Here is a 22,204-nt window from a genome sequence, read left to right on the forward strand (position 1 = left end):
AGACCTACCGAGGTTTTTGGTGCCCTTAGAAAATATAAGGCCTCCCCCGAAAGTAAGGCCTAGCAAAGTTTTTCTTTTCCCGGTAAGTAGGGTCCCCCCCCCCCCGAGATCGCCGGGCCCCCCCTCCGTCGCTCTGAAACTAACCCCCCCACCCGAGATGGCGCCGGACCCCAACCCCCTCTGTCGCTCCGAAACTAACCTGAACTTAAGCCTCCTTTCACTTTCCTTCCAGTTCGCAGCAAGCAGCAGCAGTAGGAGGGCAGGCCACTCCTTCCTTCCGTGTCCCGCCCTCGCCTGACGTAACGTAACGTCAGGCGAGGGTGGGGCTCGGAAGGAAGGAGAGGCCTGCCCTGCCCTGCTGCTCCTGCGAACTGGAAGGAAAGTGAAAGGAGGCTTAAGTTCAGGTTAGTTTCTGAGCGACAGAGGGGAGTGGGGTCCGGCGACTTCGGGTGGGAGCGCCATCTCGGGTGGGGGGGGCGACCTCGGGTGGGGGGTTACTGGCAGGAGCGACGGAGGGAAGGTGGGCGGGCCAACCGTGTTTCCCCGAAATATTAAGACATCCCCTGAAAATAAGACCTAGCGCCTTTTTGGGCGCAAAAATTAATATAAGGCAGTGTCTTATATTCGGGGAAACACGGTAGTAGCGCTTTAGAAATAAGTAGTAATAGTAGTATGAAAGCCAAGCAGAGTTCTTCAGCTCAAAGAAAAAACTAGATTGTAAGCTCTGTCGAGCAGGGACTATCTGTTCATGTTCAAGTGTACAGCTCTGCATACGTCTAGTAGCACTTTAGAAATAAGTAGTAGTAGTAGTAAATAGTTAATAAGGCAGCATTGGGGACAATATGCATAGAGTTGCTACAACTGACAGAATTCTGCAAAAAAAAAAAAAATCTAAATTCTTTGAAAAATTTGCAAATTCTGCAAAATTGTCATAACTTAAATTTTACAGCCCCTCTCCCTGTACACAGATACCATCCACATTTTTTCCAGCCCCCATCTCCGTACTTGCACATCATCCAAATTTTTTTTCTAGCCCTCACCCACACATAGCATCCACCCGAAGTCACCAATGAGCTACGATGAGGAGCTGCAGTGAGAATCCTTCTTCGGGGCAGGAAAGAGCCCCACACTTCTGCAGCTGCTCTGGGCTGGTACCGTGGCTTCTTCCTGTTGGAATGTAATTGTATTTTACATGCATTGCCTGTCACCTATTATTTCTCTGTGATTACTCTGTGACCTCTGATGTGAATTACTTAGAGAGGTCACACAGCTATGCAACTTCCTGTGGGGGCAGATGCAGCAGATGCAGCACATGGAGCACATGGAGCTCATGATCTCTCCTAACCTGAGAGGATCTATGGTGGTGTGAGCATCCATTACCATCTAAGCACATGGAAGGAGCTGATAATACAAATGTATAGTAATATGTATATATAAGCCTGTCTGATTATAATCTAACTACAAACTGTGAGTAAACAGATGTTTTGTTACTTCAACTTTAAAGTGACTCAGCAGTGAATTATTCAGGGGTGAATGAGAGAGAGATGAAGAAAGAAATTAACATTTCTAAAGCTGAAGCTGTGTGTACTAAAATCTGCTAATTATTTACTACAAATAATCCAACAAAAGGGTTATGGGCCCAGGGCCAGGAATTGAAAAAGAAGAGAAATATTACCAGGCAGAAAAAAAGGCCACATTTTTCTCTTAAGTTTTAAAGGAAAGATTCAGTCTGTCTCTCTCTCCCCCCACACAGCAGACAGAAGGCTAAGAAAATGGCTGAGGGAAGAAATTCACCATTGTTCTATTCTCTCAAGGTGCCTAAATTAACTGAGTTTAATTATCAGCAGTGGGAACTAAGATTCATATGTCTCCTTCGAGCAAAAAGATTAGATATATGCTTAGACCAAGACAGAACAGCTGAAAATATGGCTGAATGGGACAATGCAAACTATTATGTGAAGTGCATGCTTTTGGAAGCTCTCTCAGAGAAACAAGCCATATTAGTGGAGGGAAAAGATACACCAAAGGACATTTTATATAAACTGAGAACTATGTATGCAACTACATATGCAAAGCAGCAACCAATTTGGTTGGCAGAGTTGAATGAAACCAAATTAAGGGATAAAAGTAAATGTAATGATCACATTATGCATCTTATGTCTTCATTTCAAAAGCTAGAACTTTCTGGAATTCCCATGTGTGATGCATTGAAAAGAGCATTTCTTTTTACCTCACTATCAAAGAAGTTTGATGTTTTTAGGTCTGTAAATGAGGCCATTGAAGGGCAATCTTTTGAACAGGCAACATCAAAACTAAGGCAGGAATGCATAATAAATGATTCTGAGGAGATGTGTTCTCAAAGCAAGTCAGAGAGAAATGAAACAAATTTCTTGGCAAAGAACAGAGGAAGGCGGAGCTATGGGAAAACTCCACCCAAGGGCAAGCTGATTTGCTACTCATGTGGAAAGGAGGGACATGTATCTAAATGGTGTAAGGAAACACAAAACACTCCCTCTAGCTCACCTAAGCCAATGGAACTAAAGAATTTTCAAACCAGGAAATGTATGAAGGACAAAGATAAACACAAGGGCTTTCTAATGGCAGAAAAATCTTTGACTATGGTAAATAATAATTCAAATGAAAGTACTTGGATTTTAGATTCGGGGAGCACATGCCATTTAACCAATTGTAAAGATTTCTTTCAGGAAATGTGTCCAGAAGAAGGAATTCTTCAAACTGCAAACGCAGGGACTGCTAAGATCCAAGCAAAAGGTATTGGATTCTTAAAATGCAAAGTGTCTAATGAAGTTACAGAAATTCCTGTAAGTGATGTCTTGTATATTCCCCAAGCAGTTTGCAATATGCTTAGTGTATCTACATTAGATAAGAAGGGATTTGTGATTCATTTTGAAAACAGTAAGTGCACAATCTCTAAAAATGATGAAGTGTATGCTGAAGCTTTTATGCATAATGATGTTTATAAACTGAGCATTTCAGGTGAAGCCTCACATATGGCGCAAGTAAGGAAGAATGATGGTAAATGTAGTCTGGAAATCTGGCATCGCCGCCTGGGACATCGTGATTCTAAGGTGATCCAGGATCTTCGCAGTAAGCAACTAGCCACCGGCATTCAGATAAGTGCAGATGCTGGTAAAATGGAGAAATGCATAGACTGTGTTACTCAAAAAGGTGTGAGACCCTCATTTCCTGCATACACAGGAAATAGGAGTAATAAAGTGCTGGACTTAATACACAGTGACTTATGTGGACCGTTTAATATCCCATCATTGGGAAATAACAGATTTGTACTAATATTCTTGGATGATTTCTCTAGATATTGTGTGGCCTATTTGCTGAAAGAGAAAAGTCAAGTCACAGACATGCTGAAGAAATACGTAGCCATGGTGAGAAATAAATTTGAAAGAAAACCAAAGGTTCTTCAGACCGACAATGGTGGTGAGTTCACTTCACAAAGCATGCGCACATTTCTAGAACAAGAAGGCATTCAACATATCACAACAGTAGCTTATACACCAGAGCAAAATTCTGTTGCAGAGAGAAAATTTAGGTCAATTGTGGAAATGACCAGATGTATGCTGTCAGATAGCAATCTCCCTAAAAGACTATGGGGGGAAGCCATTCTCACAGCAGTGTACCTACAAAACAGAATGCCAACTAAAGGCGCTGAGCGCACACCACATGAGACATGGCATGGTAGGAAGCCAAACCTGTCACACATAAGAACATTTGGAAGTACAGCATATGCTCATGAACCAAAACAAAGAAGGCATAAGCTGGATTCCACAACAGAAAGGGGCATTTTAGTTGGCTATGCTCCAGGACACAAAGGATATAGAATTTTGAATCTGAAAACTGGCATTGTTGGCATAAGACATGTTACATATTTTGATGAAAACAAAAGGGTTGATAAAGGCTGGATTATCCCAGATGAGCCTTATCATCCAGAATATGAAAATAGAACCATAATAGACATGCCAGTGTGTATAAATGCCATACCAAGGCAGATGTCTGAAAGCAACTCATCTGTATCTAACGAGGAACAGGCAGAGGAAACAGACACAGAAAGGATCATTGAAGAAGACAGTACAGTTGGAGAAGGGGAATCAATTGGAGAAGAACTCTCAGATTTAGAGGATGCGGAAAGGTCAGACCAACCTGTTGTCAGACGCTCATCCAGGGAAAACAAAGGTGTTCCACCCCCAAGACTGTCTTACCTAACAAAGTCAGCAGAAGCTCAAGAGCCCTTAACATGGGATGAGATTGAGAAAATGCCAGCAGAAGAAGCTGCTGAATGGCATAAAGCTGCACAAGAAGAAATTGATGCATTGGATAAAAATAATACTTGGATTCTTACAAAATTACCTCCTGGCAAGAAAGCTATAGGATGCAAATGGGTATTCAAGTTAAAAAGGAATGCACAAGGAAAAGTGGAAAGGTATAAAGCAAGATTAGTGGCAAAGGGATATCTTCAAAAATATGGAGAAGATTTTGATGAAGTGTTTGCACCTGTAGTGAAACACACGACAATCAGAACACTTCTGAGCATTGCAGTCTCAAAAGGCATGCAAGTCAACCACATTGATGTGAAAACAGCGTTTCTTCACGGAGATATAACTGAAGACTTGTACATGGAACAGCCAACAGGTTTCATAAATACAAAACAAAGACAGCTAGTGTGTAAATTAAACAAAGGTCTTTATGGATTAAAGCAAAGTGCAAAATGTTGGAATGAAAAATTGCATGAAATATTGACAAATTTAGGATTTAAGCAAGGTGAAGCAGATAAATGTTTGTACACTAGGTGCAGAAATGGACAATATGCATACATTTTAGCTTTTGTTGATGATCTGCTCATTGCAAGCGAAAGTGAGCAAGAGTACAAGGACATTGTAAAGTGTTTAAACCTCAATGTTGAGATAAAAGAACTTGGTAATGTGTCATACTATCTTGGTATAGAAATTGAGAAACAAAATGATGGTTCTTATCTTCTAAGCCAGAAGCAGAAAATAAATGAGCTTATTGAAAGTTTAGGTATGCAAGATGCCCAAGTTGTAAGCACTCCCATGATCACTGATTTTCTGAAGGATGAAACAGTAAGAGAACCTTTACCAGATAACATCCAATATAGATCAGCCATAGGTAAGCTTTTATATCTAGCTACCACATACAGGGCTGATATAGCAAATGCAGTAGGAATTTTGAGCAGAAGGGTCAGCTCACCTACCAAATCAGATTGGACTGCAGTTAAAAGGATGGTAAGGTATTTAAAGGGTACCATTGATTGTAAATTAAAGATTTCAGCCAATAGTAATCCAAAACTAATATGTTACTGTGATTCAGATTGGGCAGGGGATCATTCTGATTATAAATCCACAAGTGGATATGTGTTTATGTATGGAAATGTACAAATTTCATGGGCCAGTCATAAACAAAGTATTGTGAGTTTGTCTTCTACAGAAGCTGAATATGTGGCCGTATCGGAAGCGTGCAGAGAACTGATGTGGATTGAAAAACTTTTGCTGGATTTCGGAATAGCTGAACAGAGACCAATCCAGATAATGGAAGATAATCAGAGCTGCATCCGACTGTCACAGAATGACAAGGTTCAGTCACGCACCAAGCACATCGCAACGAAATACCACAACGTGCGAGAGTTGGCAAAAGAAGGGGTCATCAGTCTACACTATTGTCACACCAGTGAGATGACAGCTGACATCATGACCAAACCGTTACCCAGAGAACATTTTGTGAATCTGCGTATAAAGCTTGGACTTTGTATGAATAAATAATTGCATGACAGTTATGCATGAGAAGGGGTTTGTTGGAATGTAATTGTATTTTACATGCATTGCCTGTCACCTATTATTTCTCTGTGATTACTCTGTGACCTCTGATGTGAATTACTTAGAGAGGTCACACAGCTATGCAACTTCCTGTGGGGGCAGATGCAGCAGATGCAGCACATGGAGCTCATGATCTCTCCTAACCTGAGAGGATCTATGGTGGTGTGAGCATCCATTACCATCTAAGCACATGGAAGGAGCTGATAATACAAATGTATAGTAATATGTATATATAAGCCTGTCTGATTATAATCTAACTACAAACTGTGAGTAAACAGATGTTTTGTTACTTCAACTTTAAAGTGACTCAGCAGTGAATTATTCAGGGGTGAATGAGAGAGAGATGAAGAAAGAAATTAACATTTCTAAAGCTGAAGCTGTGTGTACTAAAATCTGCTAATTATTTACTACAAATAATCCAACACTTCCAAATGGCTACTGAGACTTCTGGCAGCCTCATGAGATTACAACAAGGCAAACAAAAAAAGCAAACACTGGGCCTTCAGGATTGAGAAAAATGTAGTCCTTTAATATCACAAATACCCGACACGGGCCGTGTTTCGGCGTACAACCGCCTGCATCAGGGGTCAATAAACTCCTATCGGTCAACTTGCAAACTGTGGCGCAAGAGGTAAGTGAAACAATCGGGGTAAAACTCCGCAGCTTTTTTCTGCAGTGCCCCCTTACTCTGGAAATCCCTCCCACATTCTCTCCAGAATACCGTGTCGGGTATTTGTGATATTAAAGGACTACATTTTTCTCAATCCTGAAGGCCCAGTGTTTGCTTTTTTTGTTTGCCTTGTTGTATTTGTATGCTGTTTTCCCTCTCTTTTGTGACTGTATAAGCCTCATGAGATTACCATTTGAGGCGGTACCGGCCAAGAGCAACTGCAGCAGGCAGGAAAGAGTGGGGTTCTTTCGTGTCCCCGAAGACGCTGCTAGACCTCCAGGGTGTTAAAGTGGGCGGCCACCATTCCTGTGGTAGATTCTGTGGGGAAAAAATGGCAAATCCTGCGAGGCTTGGGAATTCTGCTGTGCAGAATTCTAGCAGGAGTAAGTTGTATTAAAGCCCTAACTTTCTTACTGGGCTGTCTAGATGGGCCACGATGGTCTTTATTTGCTGTCATGTTATTATGTTACTATGTATGGTATATCATTGTTATACTATTATACAGTCATCTGTTTAGCTCTGAAATTAGTAAAATATGAACATTAAACTAAGTATGCAAGCTTCCAAAACAAAAAATGTTAATATTTGAACAGAGCTTTATTTTCAAAGCCAAACTTTTATTCTAAAATTAAAACTGCATGGATAATGGAAAATCAATTGCCAGCTGTATAAACTAGTTAGTTACTATGCTTCTAGTCTAAAATAAACCAAATATTCAAAGGCTTCTGCCCATTTAAAAATCCGCTTAAGTGCTAATATTCAGCAGCACTTATCTGGACAGTGCCACTGAATATCGCCACTAATCACACCTGCACTGTCTGATTAGTGCCAGGGTGGTCTGTGGGTGGAGCTTGGGCGGAACCTGAGAGGAGCCAGTTAGCTGCAGTATATTTACCACCATATGGTTAAGTAAGCAGCTAAAATTAGGACAGGATTAATATAAGTTAGGCTGTCTTAACTTTACCTGTGGAGGTAACCGGGCACCAGTCTGAATATCGACTGGTGCCCGATTCATCTCTGGGTAGCATCAAAGGCTTTTGGGTGTCCTCCTCCCATCAGCAAAACACTAGGCCCAATGTGAGCTGCCCCCCCCCCCCCTACCCTGAAGCTGCCCACTCGCTACTGCTCACTGTGAGCAACTTCAAGATGGCCCACCACAAGAGTGGTGCTAGGGGTCACAGCCGCCATTCTGAGGCCGGACCTGTGATGGGCAGATGCAATTGAGAATTCACACACCCTGCATGTGGATGCTGGTTCGCCCCCTTGGGGGCCCCAGAAGACCATCAGGAGCCCCATTGTGGCTTCTGAGTGCAGCAGAGGGGATCTGGGTGCCTCAGAGGTCCTGGTCTCCTTGGAGATGGCAACGGAAAACATTGGCTTCCCACCAAAGAACGTATTACCTTTAAAGTCTGCACCCTGGTCCACAAAATTATTAACGGCGAAGTTCCAGGATATATGTCAAACCTAATAAATTTACCATCCAGAAACAGAACCAGATCTTCCCGTACTTACTTAAATTTACACTATCCTAACTGCAATGGTCTCAAATACAAATCAACCTATGCATCCAGCTTCTCTTATGTAAGTACACAACTATGGAATGCACTGCCTAAAGCTGTGAAAACAATCCACAACCATCTTAACTTCAGGAAATCATTGAAAACCGACTTCAAGAAGGCATACCCCCTGGATCCAAATTAAATGCCTACATCCTGCGACACAGCAAAACCATGGCCCATATTAGACACTTATATCCTTCCCTTCCTTCAATCCTTTGTGCTTGATACACTTGATTCTTATGTGATAAGTACTCCATTTTGTATTCTACCGGTCTAGAGCTCGCCTCTAAGGTACTGTGTAAGCCACATTGAGCCTGCAATTAAGTGGGAAAATGTGGGGTATAAATGTGATAAATAATGGAGGAAACACTGGTGCGGGGGCCAAATAGGAATAAGATAAGCCTCCTTGAGATCCAATGCCATCAGAAACTTGCACAGTTGAACTGCTGCCACAACAGACCGCAGACTCCATGCAAGAATGTTGGATCTTTAATAATTGGTTCACTTTCTGGAGATCAAGACTAGGACGAAAAGACCCTCCTTTACGAGGCACCATGAAATAAATGGAATACCGCCCTGCACAAGTCTCAGGGGAGGTACTGGCACCACAGCCCCGATCTCCAAGAGGGAGTGAAGAGTGGCTTCTAGTGTCGCCCTTTTGAAGGCAGTGGCAGAACGCAACCTAAAAATGTGTCGCCTATGGGCAAAGCAAATTCTAGCTTGTAGCCGTCTTTGATAACATCCAATACCCATTGGTCCAAGGTAATCTTGGCCCACTTTTTTTTTTTTTAAACCAAGCCAGCTGATCCCCTATTCTGAATACCGGAAAGCGGGCCGGCGCCCCATCATTGGGAAAAGCGACCTGCAGCTCCTGGACACGTGGATTGCTTATCTCCTCGAAAGGAAGATGGAAGAGTGTCAAAACCAGGGGCGCTGGAGATTTGCCCTAGGATGACTAGGTTGGTAATGACGAGTCTCTCTAAAATGAGGTCTCGCAGAACCAGTCTGCAGGACAGATTTGGGCTTATCCTCGAGACGCTGACCTTTGGAGTCCCCCAAATCCTTATTCATTCCAAATCCTCTCCAAAAAGGAGCTTGCCACAAAAAGGCAACCTAGGGAGTCGCAGCTTGGACACCAAATCCGCTGCCCAATGGTGTAGCTACAACTGGAGACAAGAAACCGCCAATATCATCTGTTTAGCTGCAGTCCGGACCAGATCATACAGGGAGACAGCGAGGTAAGCCAGTCCAGAATCCATGTGGGGTACAAGGGACCCCAATGTGGAGGCTGCCTCTTGGTCCTGTTCCAGAGCCTGTAGAAGCCAACTGAGGCAGGCCCTGGCCATGTACAAACTACAAATCGAGGTCTGAAGAGCCAACGCAGATACCTCAAAGGCACGCTTGAGAGAAGCCGCCAGGCAGTGGTCTTGCGTATCCTTAGTGCAACACACTCTCCCACTGGAAGGGTAGTCTTCATGGTAACCGCTGCTACCAGAGCATCCACAGAAGGGAGAATAAACTTTCTCTGCCTGGTCCACGACCACCAGATAAAGGTGTGACATCACTCTAGAGATCTTGAGGCTCCTATCAGGGTCCGACCATTGAGCTGAAATAAACTCCGGATGGCCTTGTCCGCAGGAAATGCTTTAGAAGGTTTTCTTGTGCTGGGCATTCTAGGACTGACCGTGGCAGCAGCATGCGCCTCCAGTCATCAATATTCAAAGCTGCTAAGGCATAAGAGATGAGAATAAGCAGCTCGTCCTTATGGAACATGTGGACAGCCGTAGGGTCATTAGGTTCCTCCTGGCCCAAATCGCCCTCCTCTAGCTCATCCACCTGGGAGGGACGGAGGGAATCCCCAGAGAATGCGGTAACCGAAGGAGGCGGGGTACCAGGACCCAACAACGCCACCACCGAAAGAGAGGTAATTCACCTCCTCTTTAGGATAGGGTCCTCAGGCTGAGTGAGAAACAAGTCCCAACAACTCCGCTGCTGCCTTCTAACATATAGGCCTGATGCAGGAGAAGAACAAACTCTGGACAGAAAGCTTCCCCAGACCCCCCCCCCCCCCCCCCCCCCCACAGTAGAGCCCAAAGTAGCCGCCAAAGTGAAGGGAGGCCCGCAGGAAGGACTGAAACATCTGCCAAACTGCCACTGTGCACCAGCTCTGAAACCATCATCAGCTGACAGGCAGAAGCCACATTGGGAGAGGGAGACAAAATGGAGCGTGAACCATCCCCCTGCTAAGGCTCTAACAGCCCACCAAGCACAGCCCCTTCGTGGAGCTTCGGCTCCTACAGCGAGAACACCGTTTCACAATTTCTGCTGCTATTACTGTACGTCCCACTGCGGGAAGAAGAAAACAGAAACCAAGGCACTTACCAAACAAAGGCGGCCCGGGCAACGCCTTCCAAAGCACACCTGCTACCAAGCAGACCCAGCAGGTTAATAAGAGCACACCGCAGTGGAATCTGATCGGGAAACTCACTATGTGAATAGTTCCTGCTGCTCCCTAGCTCAATAAATTGTATTTTTTTTTTAATTGGTAAGGAAGGGAAGGGAACAGCCAGAAAACCTGCAGGGAGACAAGGGGACACAGGGTGAGGCAGGGACCCAGACAGATATGCCCCTAAGGATGGTTCCAAGTGGCCAAACACCCCAAACTCAACTGGCCAAAAAAGAGCTCAGGAATAGTCTCAGTCTTGAAGAATCCAGGGGATGGTGGTAAGTCGTCCACCTCCTGCTGGAGATAAGAGATATACTGGCTGATGGAGGGGCTGGTCATCCAGTATCACTTACTACAGCTTGTAATCTCTATCTCCACCTGCTGGTAGATGGACACAACCCACCAGTTACTGGATTCATCTACTGCCTGCGCTGAGGAATGAATGAATTCTTTGCTTCAGTCTTTACATAAGATCTTCCTGTACAGAATGGTTTTCAAGGGTGAAGATGCAAAGCAACTGAAAACTCTGTGAGCCTGGAAGATGTACTGAGCAAAATCGACAAAATTAAAGAGTAGCAAATCACCTGGACAGTATGGCTTGCACCCTAGGGTACTGAAAATTCAAACATGAAATTGCTGATTTGCTGTTGGTAATCCGTAACCTGTCATTAAAATTGTCCATAGTAGCTGCAGATTGGAAGGTGGCCAGTGTAATGCAGATTATAAAAAACAACAACTTCAACAACAAAACACACAGGAATCCAAGGGTGATCCAGGAAATTACAGATCGGTAAGCCCAACTTCAGTGCCAGGCAACACAGTGGAAACTATTTATAAAGAATAAAATTAAAGAACACAAACATGGTTTAATGGGACATAGTGCCGGGCAAAATACTGGAAACGAAATTACGGAACACAAACATGGTTTAATGGGACAGAACCAGCATGGATTCTGCCAAGGGAAGTCTTGACTCACTAATTTGCTTCATTTGTTTGAAAATGTGAATAAACATGTCAATAAAGGTGAGCCAACTGATGTAGTGTATCTAGATTTTCAGAAAGCTTTTGACAGACTCCTGATAAAATTAAATGGTCATGGGATAGGAGGCAATATCCTGTTGTGGATTAGAAACTGGGTATTGGATAGAAAACAGAAGGTAGGGTTAAATAACCATTTTTTTTTTTGCAATGGAAGAGACCCCAGGGATCTGTACAGGGACCTGTGCTAGTTAACATTCATAAATGCTCTAGAAATCAGAATGACAAGTGAGGCGATTACATTTGCAGATGACATAAAACTAGTCAGTTGTTAAAACATATGTGGACTGTGAAAAATTGTACAAGACCCTAGTAAACTGTAATGTGGACAAATGCAAAGTGATGAAAATATTTTTAAAACAAATAAAAGGAAATATTTTTTCACTCACCCAATAGTTAAGCTCTGGAACTCATTGCCATAGGATGTGCTCACAGCGGTTAGCATATCTGGGTTTAAAAAGGTTGGACAAGTTCCTGAAGGAAAAGTCCATTGTCTGCTATCAAGATAGACATGGGGAAGCCACTGCTTGCCCTGGGACTGATAGCAAGGAGTGCTGCTACTACTTAGTTTCTGCCAGGTAACTTGTGACCTGGATTAGCCATCTTACAAGCAAGATACTGGGCTAGGTCTTACCTAGGAGTGGAGGAGTGGCCTAGTGGTTAGGGTGGTGGACTTTCGTCCTAAGGAACTGAGTTCAATTCCCACTTCAGGCACAGGCAGCTCCTTGTGACTCTGGGCAAGTCACTTAACCCTCCGTTGCCCCATGTAAACTGCATTGAGCCTGCCATGAGTGGTAAAGTGTGGGGTACAAATGTAACAAAAAAAAAAATATTATGTTCTTATGTAAAAAGAAACCTCCAGTGGTCAAGCCTATACAGATGGCAGATCTCTTTCACTGCAGAGGAAAGTCAAGACCAAGAAAGGGAAATGACTAAAGCACAGAGAAGGCAAAGGCAACTGGGCTTGGCATTCACTATATCCATTTTTCAGATTCCTCAGATTGTTGGCTCAAACAGCATAAGAATGAGTATTGCTATCACTTCATTTTCAATATAGTAAAAATTTACCAGATCCGTTGTTTCATCTTCTTCAACTTCAGCTTCATCATCTTCATCTTCTACTACAGAGTCTCCTACTGCTTCTTCATCCTCTGTAGGATCTTGTGCTGCAACTAGTGTACTTGAACCTTTAAAACAAGAAGTAAATGGTGAGATTTAGACTTGCCATTTGTTTCTTTTCCTACCAGATCACTAGGAAGTCCCCTAATAGCAGGCTAAACAAAATAACTATTATCCCAACCTCAAGCCTTAGGTGGTGCAGCTGAGCTTGATTGCCAGTATTCTACTATAAAGCTAATTCCTTAGCACTTGCAGCAGATGAATCCAGAAACTTGAACATCTTCAAGTTTCTGGATTCATCTGCTGCAAGTGCTAAGGAATTCCAGCAGGTGGAAGTGCTAAGTAGAATTCCAGCAGGTGGAAATAGAGAGCACTGAAGCTGGTCTTATAGGGCGTACTCCTGCCAGAATTCTACGCCACAAATAAATCAAAAAAATTCTGTCTGCAAATTCTGCAACTTTGTCATAATTTAACCAATACTTCCCCTCTCCCCGTACCATCCATATTTTTCCCAGCCCCCATAGCATCCATATTTTTTTTCTAGCCCTCTCCCTGCACCCACATGTGGAGGGGCATAATCGAAAGGGGTGCCCAAGTTTTCCTGAGGACTTCCTTGCAGGACGTCCCGCCAAAGGGGCGGGGAAACCCGTATTATCGAAGCAAGATGAACGTCCATCTTTTGTTTCGATAATACGGCCGGGGATGCCCAAATCTTGACATTTAGGTCATCCCTAGAGATGGTCGTCCTTAGACTTGGTCGTTTCTGATTTTCGGCGATAATAGAAACAAAGGACACCCATCTCAGAAACGACCAAATGCAAGCCCTTTGGTCGTGGGAGGAGCCAGCATTCGTAGTGCCATGACACCAACCGGGCACCCTAGGGGGCACTGCAGTGGACTTCAGAAAAAGCTCCCAGGTACATAGCTCCCTTACCTTGTGTGCTGAGCCCCCCCAAAACCCACTACCCACAACTGTATACCACTACCATAGCCCTTACGGGTGAAGGGGGGCACCTAGATGTGGGTTTGTGGTGGGTTTTGGAGGGCTCACATTTACCACCACAAGTGTAACAAGTGGGGAGAGGAGATGGGCCTGGGTCAGCCTGTCTTAAGTGCACTGCACCCACTAAAACTGTTCTAGGGACCTGCATACTGCTGCGATGGACCAGAGTATGACATTTGAAGCTGGCATAGAGGCCGGCACAAAAGATGTTTAAAGTTCTTTTTTGAGGGTGGGAAGAGGAGGTCATCCACGATTCCCTCCGGTGGTCATCTGGTAAGTTCAGGCACCTTTTTGTGCCTTGGTTATAAGAAAAACAGGACCAGGTAAAGTCGCCCAAATGCTCGTCAGGGATGCCCTTTTTTTCCCCCATTATGGGTTCAGTACGCCCATGTGTTAGACACGCACAAGTCCCGCCTTTGCTATGCCTCCGACATGCCCTCGGGAACTTTGGTCGTCCCTGCGACAGAAAGCAGTTAGGGACATCCAAAATCGGCTTTCGATTATGCCAATTTGGGCGAACCTGTGAGAAGGACGCCCATCTTCCGATTTGTGTCCTTCTCTTTCAAAAATAAGCCTGATAGTCTTCATCTTTACAGCCTGCCCCCCTCCTACCCACCCCCACATAGCATTTAAAAAAAATGCTCCCTCCCAGCACCCACATACCATCAATATATATTTTTTTCAGCCTGCCCCTGCACTCACCCGTGATGTAGGAGCAGGAGGAGACGCATGGGAGTACTTCTTTGGGTCAGGAAAGAGCCCCCCTCTTTCCTGCACGCTGCCACTGCTCTGGGCTGGTGCCGCTTCTTTTTCCAAGACTTCCTGCAGCAGTCTCATGAGATTATTGCTTGAAGTCTCAGTGGCTATTTTGAAAAATCGGCAGCACAAGCCAGAGAGCAGCGGTAGCGGACAGGACAGACTGAGGCTCTTTCCTGCCCCCAAACGGACCACTAGAGCACCAGAATGTACTCAGGTAGGCCTGGGAGGACAGTGAGGGAGCCAGCGAGCCTGCCTCGAACCGCAGATTCTGCATAAAAATGCAGAATTCTGCGCAAATTCTGCACTCGGCAATCGCGCAGAATTCCAGGAGTAATAGGATGATGTTCCTTGTTTAGTCAGTATATATTTATCTCCAGCAGGTGGTGGATGGTGTGTGTCTATAAGTTTTAGCTATGATGTTCTACTTCAGGTATGTTGCACTATTTCCTACCCCCGTCTTTCTTTACTGTCAGCCACATGAAGGAATTTCTGACTGGTCACTAACTCTGATGGTGCCTCCCGTTGCTAGGGCAACTCAGCTACCTGGTATAACTTGTTACAGATGTAATTTACTGAGAAAAGGTATGGCAAGGAGATCAATTGCAAGCCTCCAGCACATATGAACGACCCAATTACAAGTCTCCAGCACATATGCAGCACCTATGATTGGGTCCAGGGTAGAGGAGAGGTGGGTGCTCATCACAGCCTATAAAACCACGCTGCGGACAAAGAAACTCTGAAAAACTAGTCATGCTTGGAAAGAGAGTTTCAGATCCGTCCAATGGCCTATTTTTTTTTCCCCGAAGGGGATGCTCTCCCCCCTTTATAAAAACACTCTCAATAGCTAAGAATCTTTTTCATCCATTCTTTCTTCCTTCCTTTCTTTCTCTCTGTTCTGTGACCTTTGTATGACGAATAAACTTTCCTTCCTCCTTTTTCTCTTCTTTATGTAATTAGTCTGACTATTTATAATTACCAGAGGTTCTGATGTTAGATTTTGTAAGTTTGTTATAACTTGCCACTGATATCTGATGCTGTGCAAGTAATAAAAGACTTAATTCTCTGATTCCTGTCCAATTTTTCTATAGTATTTTGTAATATTTTGTAAGATGTTTAGAGAATAGCAAACAAATGCGCAGCCTAGTACATGTGTCGCAAGCTCCTGGTTTCATTCTTGTCATTTTTTTTTTATTTTGTTATTTTTGTTACATTTGCACCCCGGGCTTTCCCACTCATGGCAGGCTCAATGCGGCTTACATGGGGCAATGGAGGGTTAAGTGACTTGCCCAGAGTCACAAGGAGCTGCCTATGCCTGAGGTGGGAATCGAACTCAGTTCCTCAGGACCAAAGTCCACCACCCTAACCACTAGGCCACTCCTCCACTCCTGTTCTGGGTTTCCCGGTTCAGTAGAGCCTGGGGGGGGGGGGGGGGGCGGCTTACGCTAAGCTGTGCCGGCTTTAGGGGGTATACCTGGAGGTGCCAGGTCCCTCCCCCACCCCTATCCAGTCACTTTCTCCTTCCTCACAGTGCTTCAAAAATGTAAAAAAAAAAAGGGGGGGAGGGAGAAATATATATATTAAAAAAAAAAAAAAAGGAGGAGGATTACAGCAGTTTTGCCTGCTTATGTGGGTACTTGGATGTTGGATGGGGTTGCCTCTGCTGCTACCAGTATGCCCTGGGCCACAGTGGCGAGTCAAAACCTGATCCTGGAGATTTGGCGAGTGTTCCTTTACATTTTTCTCCTTCCACTTACTCGCAATTTCACTTTTCCTTGCAATGACTGCAGAGCCTTGTCAGCGCTGCTCTTACTACACTAAGCAGAGAGCAGTGTTGGGGAAATGTCGGTGGAGTGGTTTGAAGGAATTTTAGAAGAGCAGCCTTTTTGGTAGGCGAACCCTCATCTTCCCACGCAGTGCAATCATGGCCTCTCTCTTTTTTCAGCCGACATTCTCGGATGCAGTTTTTCAGGCTCCCGCAGCCATTTCAAAATCAACATGGCTGGTTCCCACAGCTGCAGGATACATGCTGCCTCGTCAAGCTGGGCATATTTCTGTACCGTATACACATGCAGGTAAGGTTTCTGACTGTATATTAACTCCTTGGCCTCTGCTGTCTATTCCCCCCCCCCCCCCCCCCATGTTTGTTTTTTCAGTGCATCGCCTATATTCTGCAGAGGTCTCCTCAGCATACACAGTCTTCTGCCTATCTCGCGCAGTGGCAGTTGAATGTTTCTGGGTTCTTGCAAACCTTTTGACCTCTACAAATGATTGTGAGTGAAGGAAGATGTTTTGAACCTCTCTGAGGCAGATTCTTGGGCCCCTCCATCTTCTCCTCACTGTGCATCAGGCCTGGCAGCAGCTTCACTGTCTTCTGTGGGAGTTGAGAAGAGTGAGACTCTAGCCGATAGAGGAGGCTGTTCCTACAACTGTTAACATCCCCTCCCCCAGGAGACCTTAACTTCCTTTATGACTAAGGCTTTGGAGGTTCTCAATTTTAGTAGCTCAGAGTCACTAAACCCCTCAGTCTCTACAGTCCTGGGATGGCTAGCACACTGGAACCCACCTAAAACATTCCCTGTACATGAGGCTATGCACATACAAATTTAGACTCTGTGGACCACACCAGATTCCAGTCTCAGGGTGACCTGGGCCACGGTGTGCCTTTCTTCTATTGCTCAGGATGAGTTTGGGAGGCTTATGTTACCTAGAGTCAATGGTTCTCAACCCAGTCCTTGGAAAACACAGCTAGTCAGGTTTTCAGGATACCCACAATGCATATGCATGAGATAGGTTTGCATACAATGGAGGTAGGGCCTGCAAATCTATCTCATGCATATTCATTGTGGGTATCCTGAAAACCTTAGTGGCTGTGTGTCCAGAGGACTGGGTTGAGAACCCCTGCCTGATTCTTTGGTGGCTGAAAGCAGGAAAAAAAAAATCCACACCCTTTTGGAAAGGCAGCCTGCAGATTGGCCCAGGAGCTCATTTTCACTTGATTTTACTGGCTTTTTCCCCCAGTCTTAGTCTGGGAAAAGACAGATTTGTATTTATTTATTTATTGCATTTGTATCCCACATTTTCCCACCTCTTTGCAGGCTCAATGTGGTTTACATTACATCATGAATACTGGAAGTACATAAGAAAATAGATATTTAGTATTGCAGGATAGAGCATGATAGTAGTATAGCAAGCAAATATTATAAGACAATTCTGGATATGTGTTTAGAAGTTCACATTTGTTGATCTTTGTGGTATGTCGTGTCGAAGAGATGGGTCTTCAGTAGTTTGCGGAAGTTAATTCGTAGATCGTTTTCAGGCTGCGCGGCAATGCGTTCCAGAATTGTGTGCTCAAGTAGGAAAAGGTTGACGCGTGCGTTTGTATTTTAGACCTTTACAGTTGGGGAAGTGAAGATTGAGGAATGTGCGGGATGATTTTTTAGCATTCCTGGGTGGTAAGTCAGGTCTAACATGTAGGCTGGGGCATCTCCGTGAATGATTTTGTGAACTAGGGTACATATTTTGAACATGATGCGTTCTTTAAGTGGGAGCCAGTATAACTTTTCTCGTAGGGGTTTCACACTTTCATATTTTGTTTTTCAGAATACGAGTCTAGCTGCAGTGTTCTGAGCTGTCTGAAGTTTCTTGATTATTTGTTCTTTGCAGCCAGCATATAGTGCGTTGCAGTAGTCTAGGTGACTGAGCACCACTGATTGTACCAAGTTGCGGAAGACAGTCCTTGGGAAGAAAGGACTTACTCTTTTTAGTTTCCACATTGAGTGGAACATTTTCTTGGTTGTGTTTTTCGTGTGACTCTCAAGGGTTAGGTGTCGATCAATGGTAACTCCAAGAATTTTTAGGGTATCCGAAATTGGAAGGTTCAGTTTTGGTGTGTTAATGGTGGTAAATTTGTTCGTATTATGTTGAGAGGTGAGGATTAGGCATTGGGTTTTTTTCTGCATTGAGTTTCAATTGAAATGCATCTGCCCATGAATGCATGATATGTAGGCTTTGGTTGATATCTTTGGAAATTTCCTTTAAATCTTGTTTAAATGGGATGTAGATCGTTATGTCGTCTGCATATATGTATGGGTTGAAGTTTTGGTTTGATAGTAGTTTGGCCAAGGGTATCATCATTAGGTTGAATAAGGTCGGTGAGAGGGGGGATCCCTGTGGAACTCCGCATTCAGGTATCCATGTGGCTGAAGTAGTCGAATTAGATGTCACTTGGTATGATCGTGTGGTCAGGAACCCCTTGAACCAATTGAGAACGTTGCCTCCAATTCCGAAGTACTCGAGGATATTTAGTAATATACCATGATCAACCATATCAAAGACGCTAGACATGTCAAATTGCAGAAGTAGTATATTTTTGCCAGTTGCAATCGTTTGAACTTATTCATGAGAGTAACTAGTACTGTTTTGGTGCTATGGTTAGACCGAAATCCTGACTGGGAGTCGTGTAGTATTGAGAATTTGTTTAAGTAGTTTGTGAGTTATTTGGTCACCATCCCTTCCGTTAGTTTGGTTATTAAGGAAATGGATGCTACTGGCCTGTAGTTGGTTAGTTCACTAGCACTTTTCTTTGCATCTTTAGGTATGGGGGTGAGTAGGATGTTTCCTTTTTCCTTCGGGAAGAGTCCATTTTGTAACATATAGTTCACGTGATTTGTTAGGTCTGTTATAAATTGTTGAGGGCAGATGTCATAAGGTTGTTTGGGCATATGTCTAGTTTGCAATGAGATTTGGCGAATCTTTTGAGCATTAGGGAGATGAGATCCTCCAATAATATCTCAAAGTTGGTCCAGGTTCTGTCTGCTGGGTATACACAATCAAGGAGTATGGCGTAATCGATGGTACTGACAGGTATTTTAAGTCACAATTGTACGATTTTCTCATTGAAGTATTTCGCAAGATTGTCTGCTCCTGGTATATCTTTGCTGTTGGTTGTTACTGGTGTGATATCTAGTAGTTTATTCACGAGTTGGAAGAGTTTATGTTTGTCCTTGTAGTTTGGTCCAATTTCTGTTTTGTAATATAGTATATTTATATTTTCTTTGAAGTTGTTTCCAGGCGTTGAGTGTGGGATCGTCTTTCTCTTTTTTCCATGCACGTTCTAACCTTCTAACTTGTGTTTTAAGTTTTTTCAGTTCTTCATTGAACCATGGTATTGAGTTTTCTGTGTGATGTTCTAGTTTGAGTTGGGGCAAAGATGTCTAATATTGATCTGCATCTATCGTCCCAATCTAGGAGGAACTGGTTTGTATCTGCCGTCATTGTCCATCCGTTGTGGTAGATCTGTTGCCAGAATACTACCGGGTCTATTTTTCCTCTTGTGGTGTAGGTTTTTCGTTCTTGTTTGTTAGTTGTGTCTTTCGTTCGCCATTGGAGGGAGATGTATGCTTTATAATGGTCTGTCCACGGTGCGGGTGTCCATTTTGTATCTGTTAGTGTAAGGTTTGAATTGGGATCGAATTCGTTTGTGATAACATCTAGTGTGTGTCCTTTAGTGTGAGTTGGTTGTGTGTTTGGTCCATGAAGATCCCACAGTTGTAGGAACTCTGCGTTCTTGAGCGCTTGAAGAGGTAAGATCTTCGAGGTGAAGGTTGATATCTCCTATTATGATGAGGTTTGAGGTTGTGACACGGGTGTTCGAGATAAAGTCCATAAAGTGTGCTTGGGAATCTTGCCAGTTGACTGGCAGTCTGTAGAGTAAGACTGCGTTAAGGTGTTCCTGCAGATTTGGGTGGTTAATTCTTACCGATGCGATTTCAAGTTGTGGCAAAATGGATTCAGCTGTGGTTGTGATGGTGAACTCGGATTTGTATATTATGGCTATTCCTCCTCCTCTTTTTCCGTTTCTTGTCCAGTGGGTAATTTTGTATCCTGGTGGGCATAAGTCTAAGATTATGGGGTCTTTAAGGTCTTGTCTTTAGATTGTTTTCTTGTCTTTTAGATTGTAAGCTCTTTGAGCAGGGACTGTCCTTCTATGTTTAAATTGTACAGCGCTGCGTAACCCTAGTAGCGCTTTAGAAATGCTAGTTAGTAGTAGTAGTAGGCCCTGTGATCAGTTATATTTGATAATCTGTGAGCAACATATTTCCTAATCTTCCCAAATACTTTTTAGAAAGTCAACAACGGCTTAATTAGTGTTATAATTGATCCATAGTTGTTACCTGTTATTGTTTTGCTGATTGCACTTTTTCTGTTTCACAGTTGAAGTTCTAGCAATAAACAATATTTAGTTTGTTGATTCTGCCTGTCTGGACTGATAAAGAATCCTGGTGATTTGTGTGTTGGGTCTGCGAGTGCTTTCTGGGATCTGTGGGACTACTGGGAGTGTGGCATCCAGTAACTTACAAATCAATGGGAATAATTTGAGAGTGGGAGACTCACCCAGAGGCAGTTGTGATCCAGTCGGTGGGAGGAGGGTGCTAGTGTAGAGCACAGGCGGCAGGTGGAGGTGGACCTGAGCTATGCTGGGGATAGATCCTCTAATTGGCTGTGGGATAACCCCAGTCAGGTAGCTAGGTGTTTAGTTACAATTTACTTGTAGCAGGTGCACTGAGGACAGCAAGCATATATTCTCACTTGTGGGCAATATCATCCACAAAGCCTGGGGTGGACACTGCCAAGTGCACTGTCACTTTACATTTTTGAGGTAATGCCGCCATCGCACATGTGTGAGTGTCTTCCAGTTCATGCTCAAGCGCGGGACCAGCAGTACTGTATAAAGCTAAGAAAACTCCAAGGGGGGTTGGGAGAACATCTACTACAGGTATGTAACTGAGCTTTGTCCGAGGATTCACTAACTACCAGACTCACAATGTAAATTAGTTTCTGCAAATAAAGAGATAGTGGAGCCTAGTGGGGGGGGGGGGGGGGGGGGGGGGGTAAAAAAAAATAAAATAACCAGAAGGCAGAGTTGGCTCTTAAGTAGTAAAACAATTTTACAAGACTGAGTGGAGGAGTAGCCTAGTGGATAGTGCAGCGGACTTTGATCCTGGGGAACTGGGTTCTATTTCCACTGCAGCTCCTTGTGACTGTGGGCAAGCCACTTAACCCTCCATTGCCCCTGGTACAAAATAAGTACCTGTATATATGTAAACCGCTTTGAATGTAGTTGCAAAATACCACAGAATGGCAGTATATCAAGTCCCATTTCCCTTCTTGCCCAAACCAGCTATCCCACCTGGAATGCTGCTCCAGACAGTAGTGAGCAGTGAAGATGTGGATAAAAGACCACGTAGCTGCCTTGCAAATATCTTCAATGGAGGCAGAGTGGAAACGAGATACTGAAGCTGCAATGGCTCTCGCGTTGTCAGCAGTGACCTGGCCATGAAGGATCAGATCAGCCCAGCCTCAGCATACAAGAGAGAGTGTCAGTCAGCCAGCCAGCCAAGTTCAGATTGCGCGTTTGGTGATGGCTATCCCTAATCTGTTAGGGTCAAAGGACACAAAATGCTGGGATGTTTTGTATATTCTAGATAATATATTAGAGCATGTTTACATTCTAAGGTATGCAGTGCTGCTTCGTCAGGATTATAGTGTGGCTTAGGGAAGAAAACAGGCAGTACAACAGATTAACCGAGATGGAATCCGATACCATTTTAGAGTGGTATCGGAATTTAGACTGGGTTCAGAGTACAACCCTGTCGTGGTAGAACCTGGTATAAGGAGGATCTGCCACCAAGGATTGAAGCTTGCCGACTCATGGCAAAAGTAAGACCTATTAATAAGACTACCTTA

At 43.9% G+C, this 22,204-nt stretch overlaps 1 protein-coding gene across 1 annotated transcript in view; it reads right to left on the bottom strand.

The window, feature by feature from the left end:
• Positions 1-22,204, bottom strand: part of SSR1 (signal sequence receptor subunit 1) — a 116,294-nt gene that overhangs the window by 73,897 nt on the left and 20,193 nt on the right. The window contains exon 2 of the mRNA XM_030208837.1: positions 12,646-12,764. Within this exon, the coding sequence (XP_030064697.1) occupies positions 12,646-12,764 (119 nt within the window). The remainder of the gene's footprint in view (positions 1-12,645; positions 12,765-22,204) is intronic.

This window comes from Microcaecilia unicolor, chromosome 1 (assembly GCF_901765095.1).
Source record: "Microcaecilia unicolor chromosome 1, aMicUni1.1, whole genome shotgun sequence".
NCBI lineage: Eukaryota > Metazoa > Chordata > Amphibia > Gymnophiona > Siphonopidae > Microcaecilia > Microcaecilia unicolor.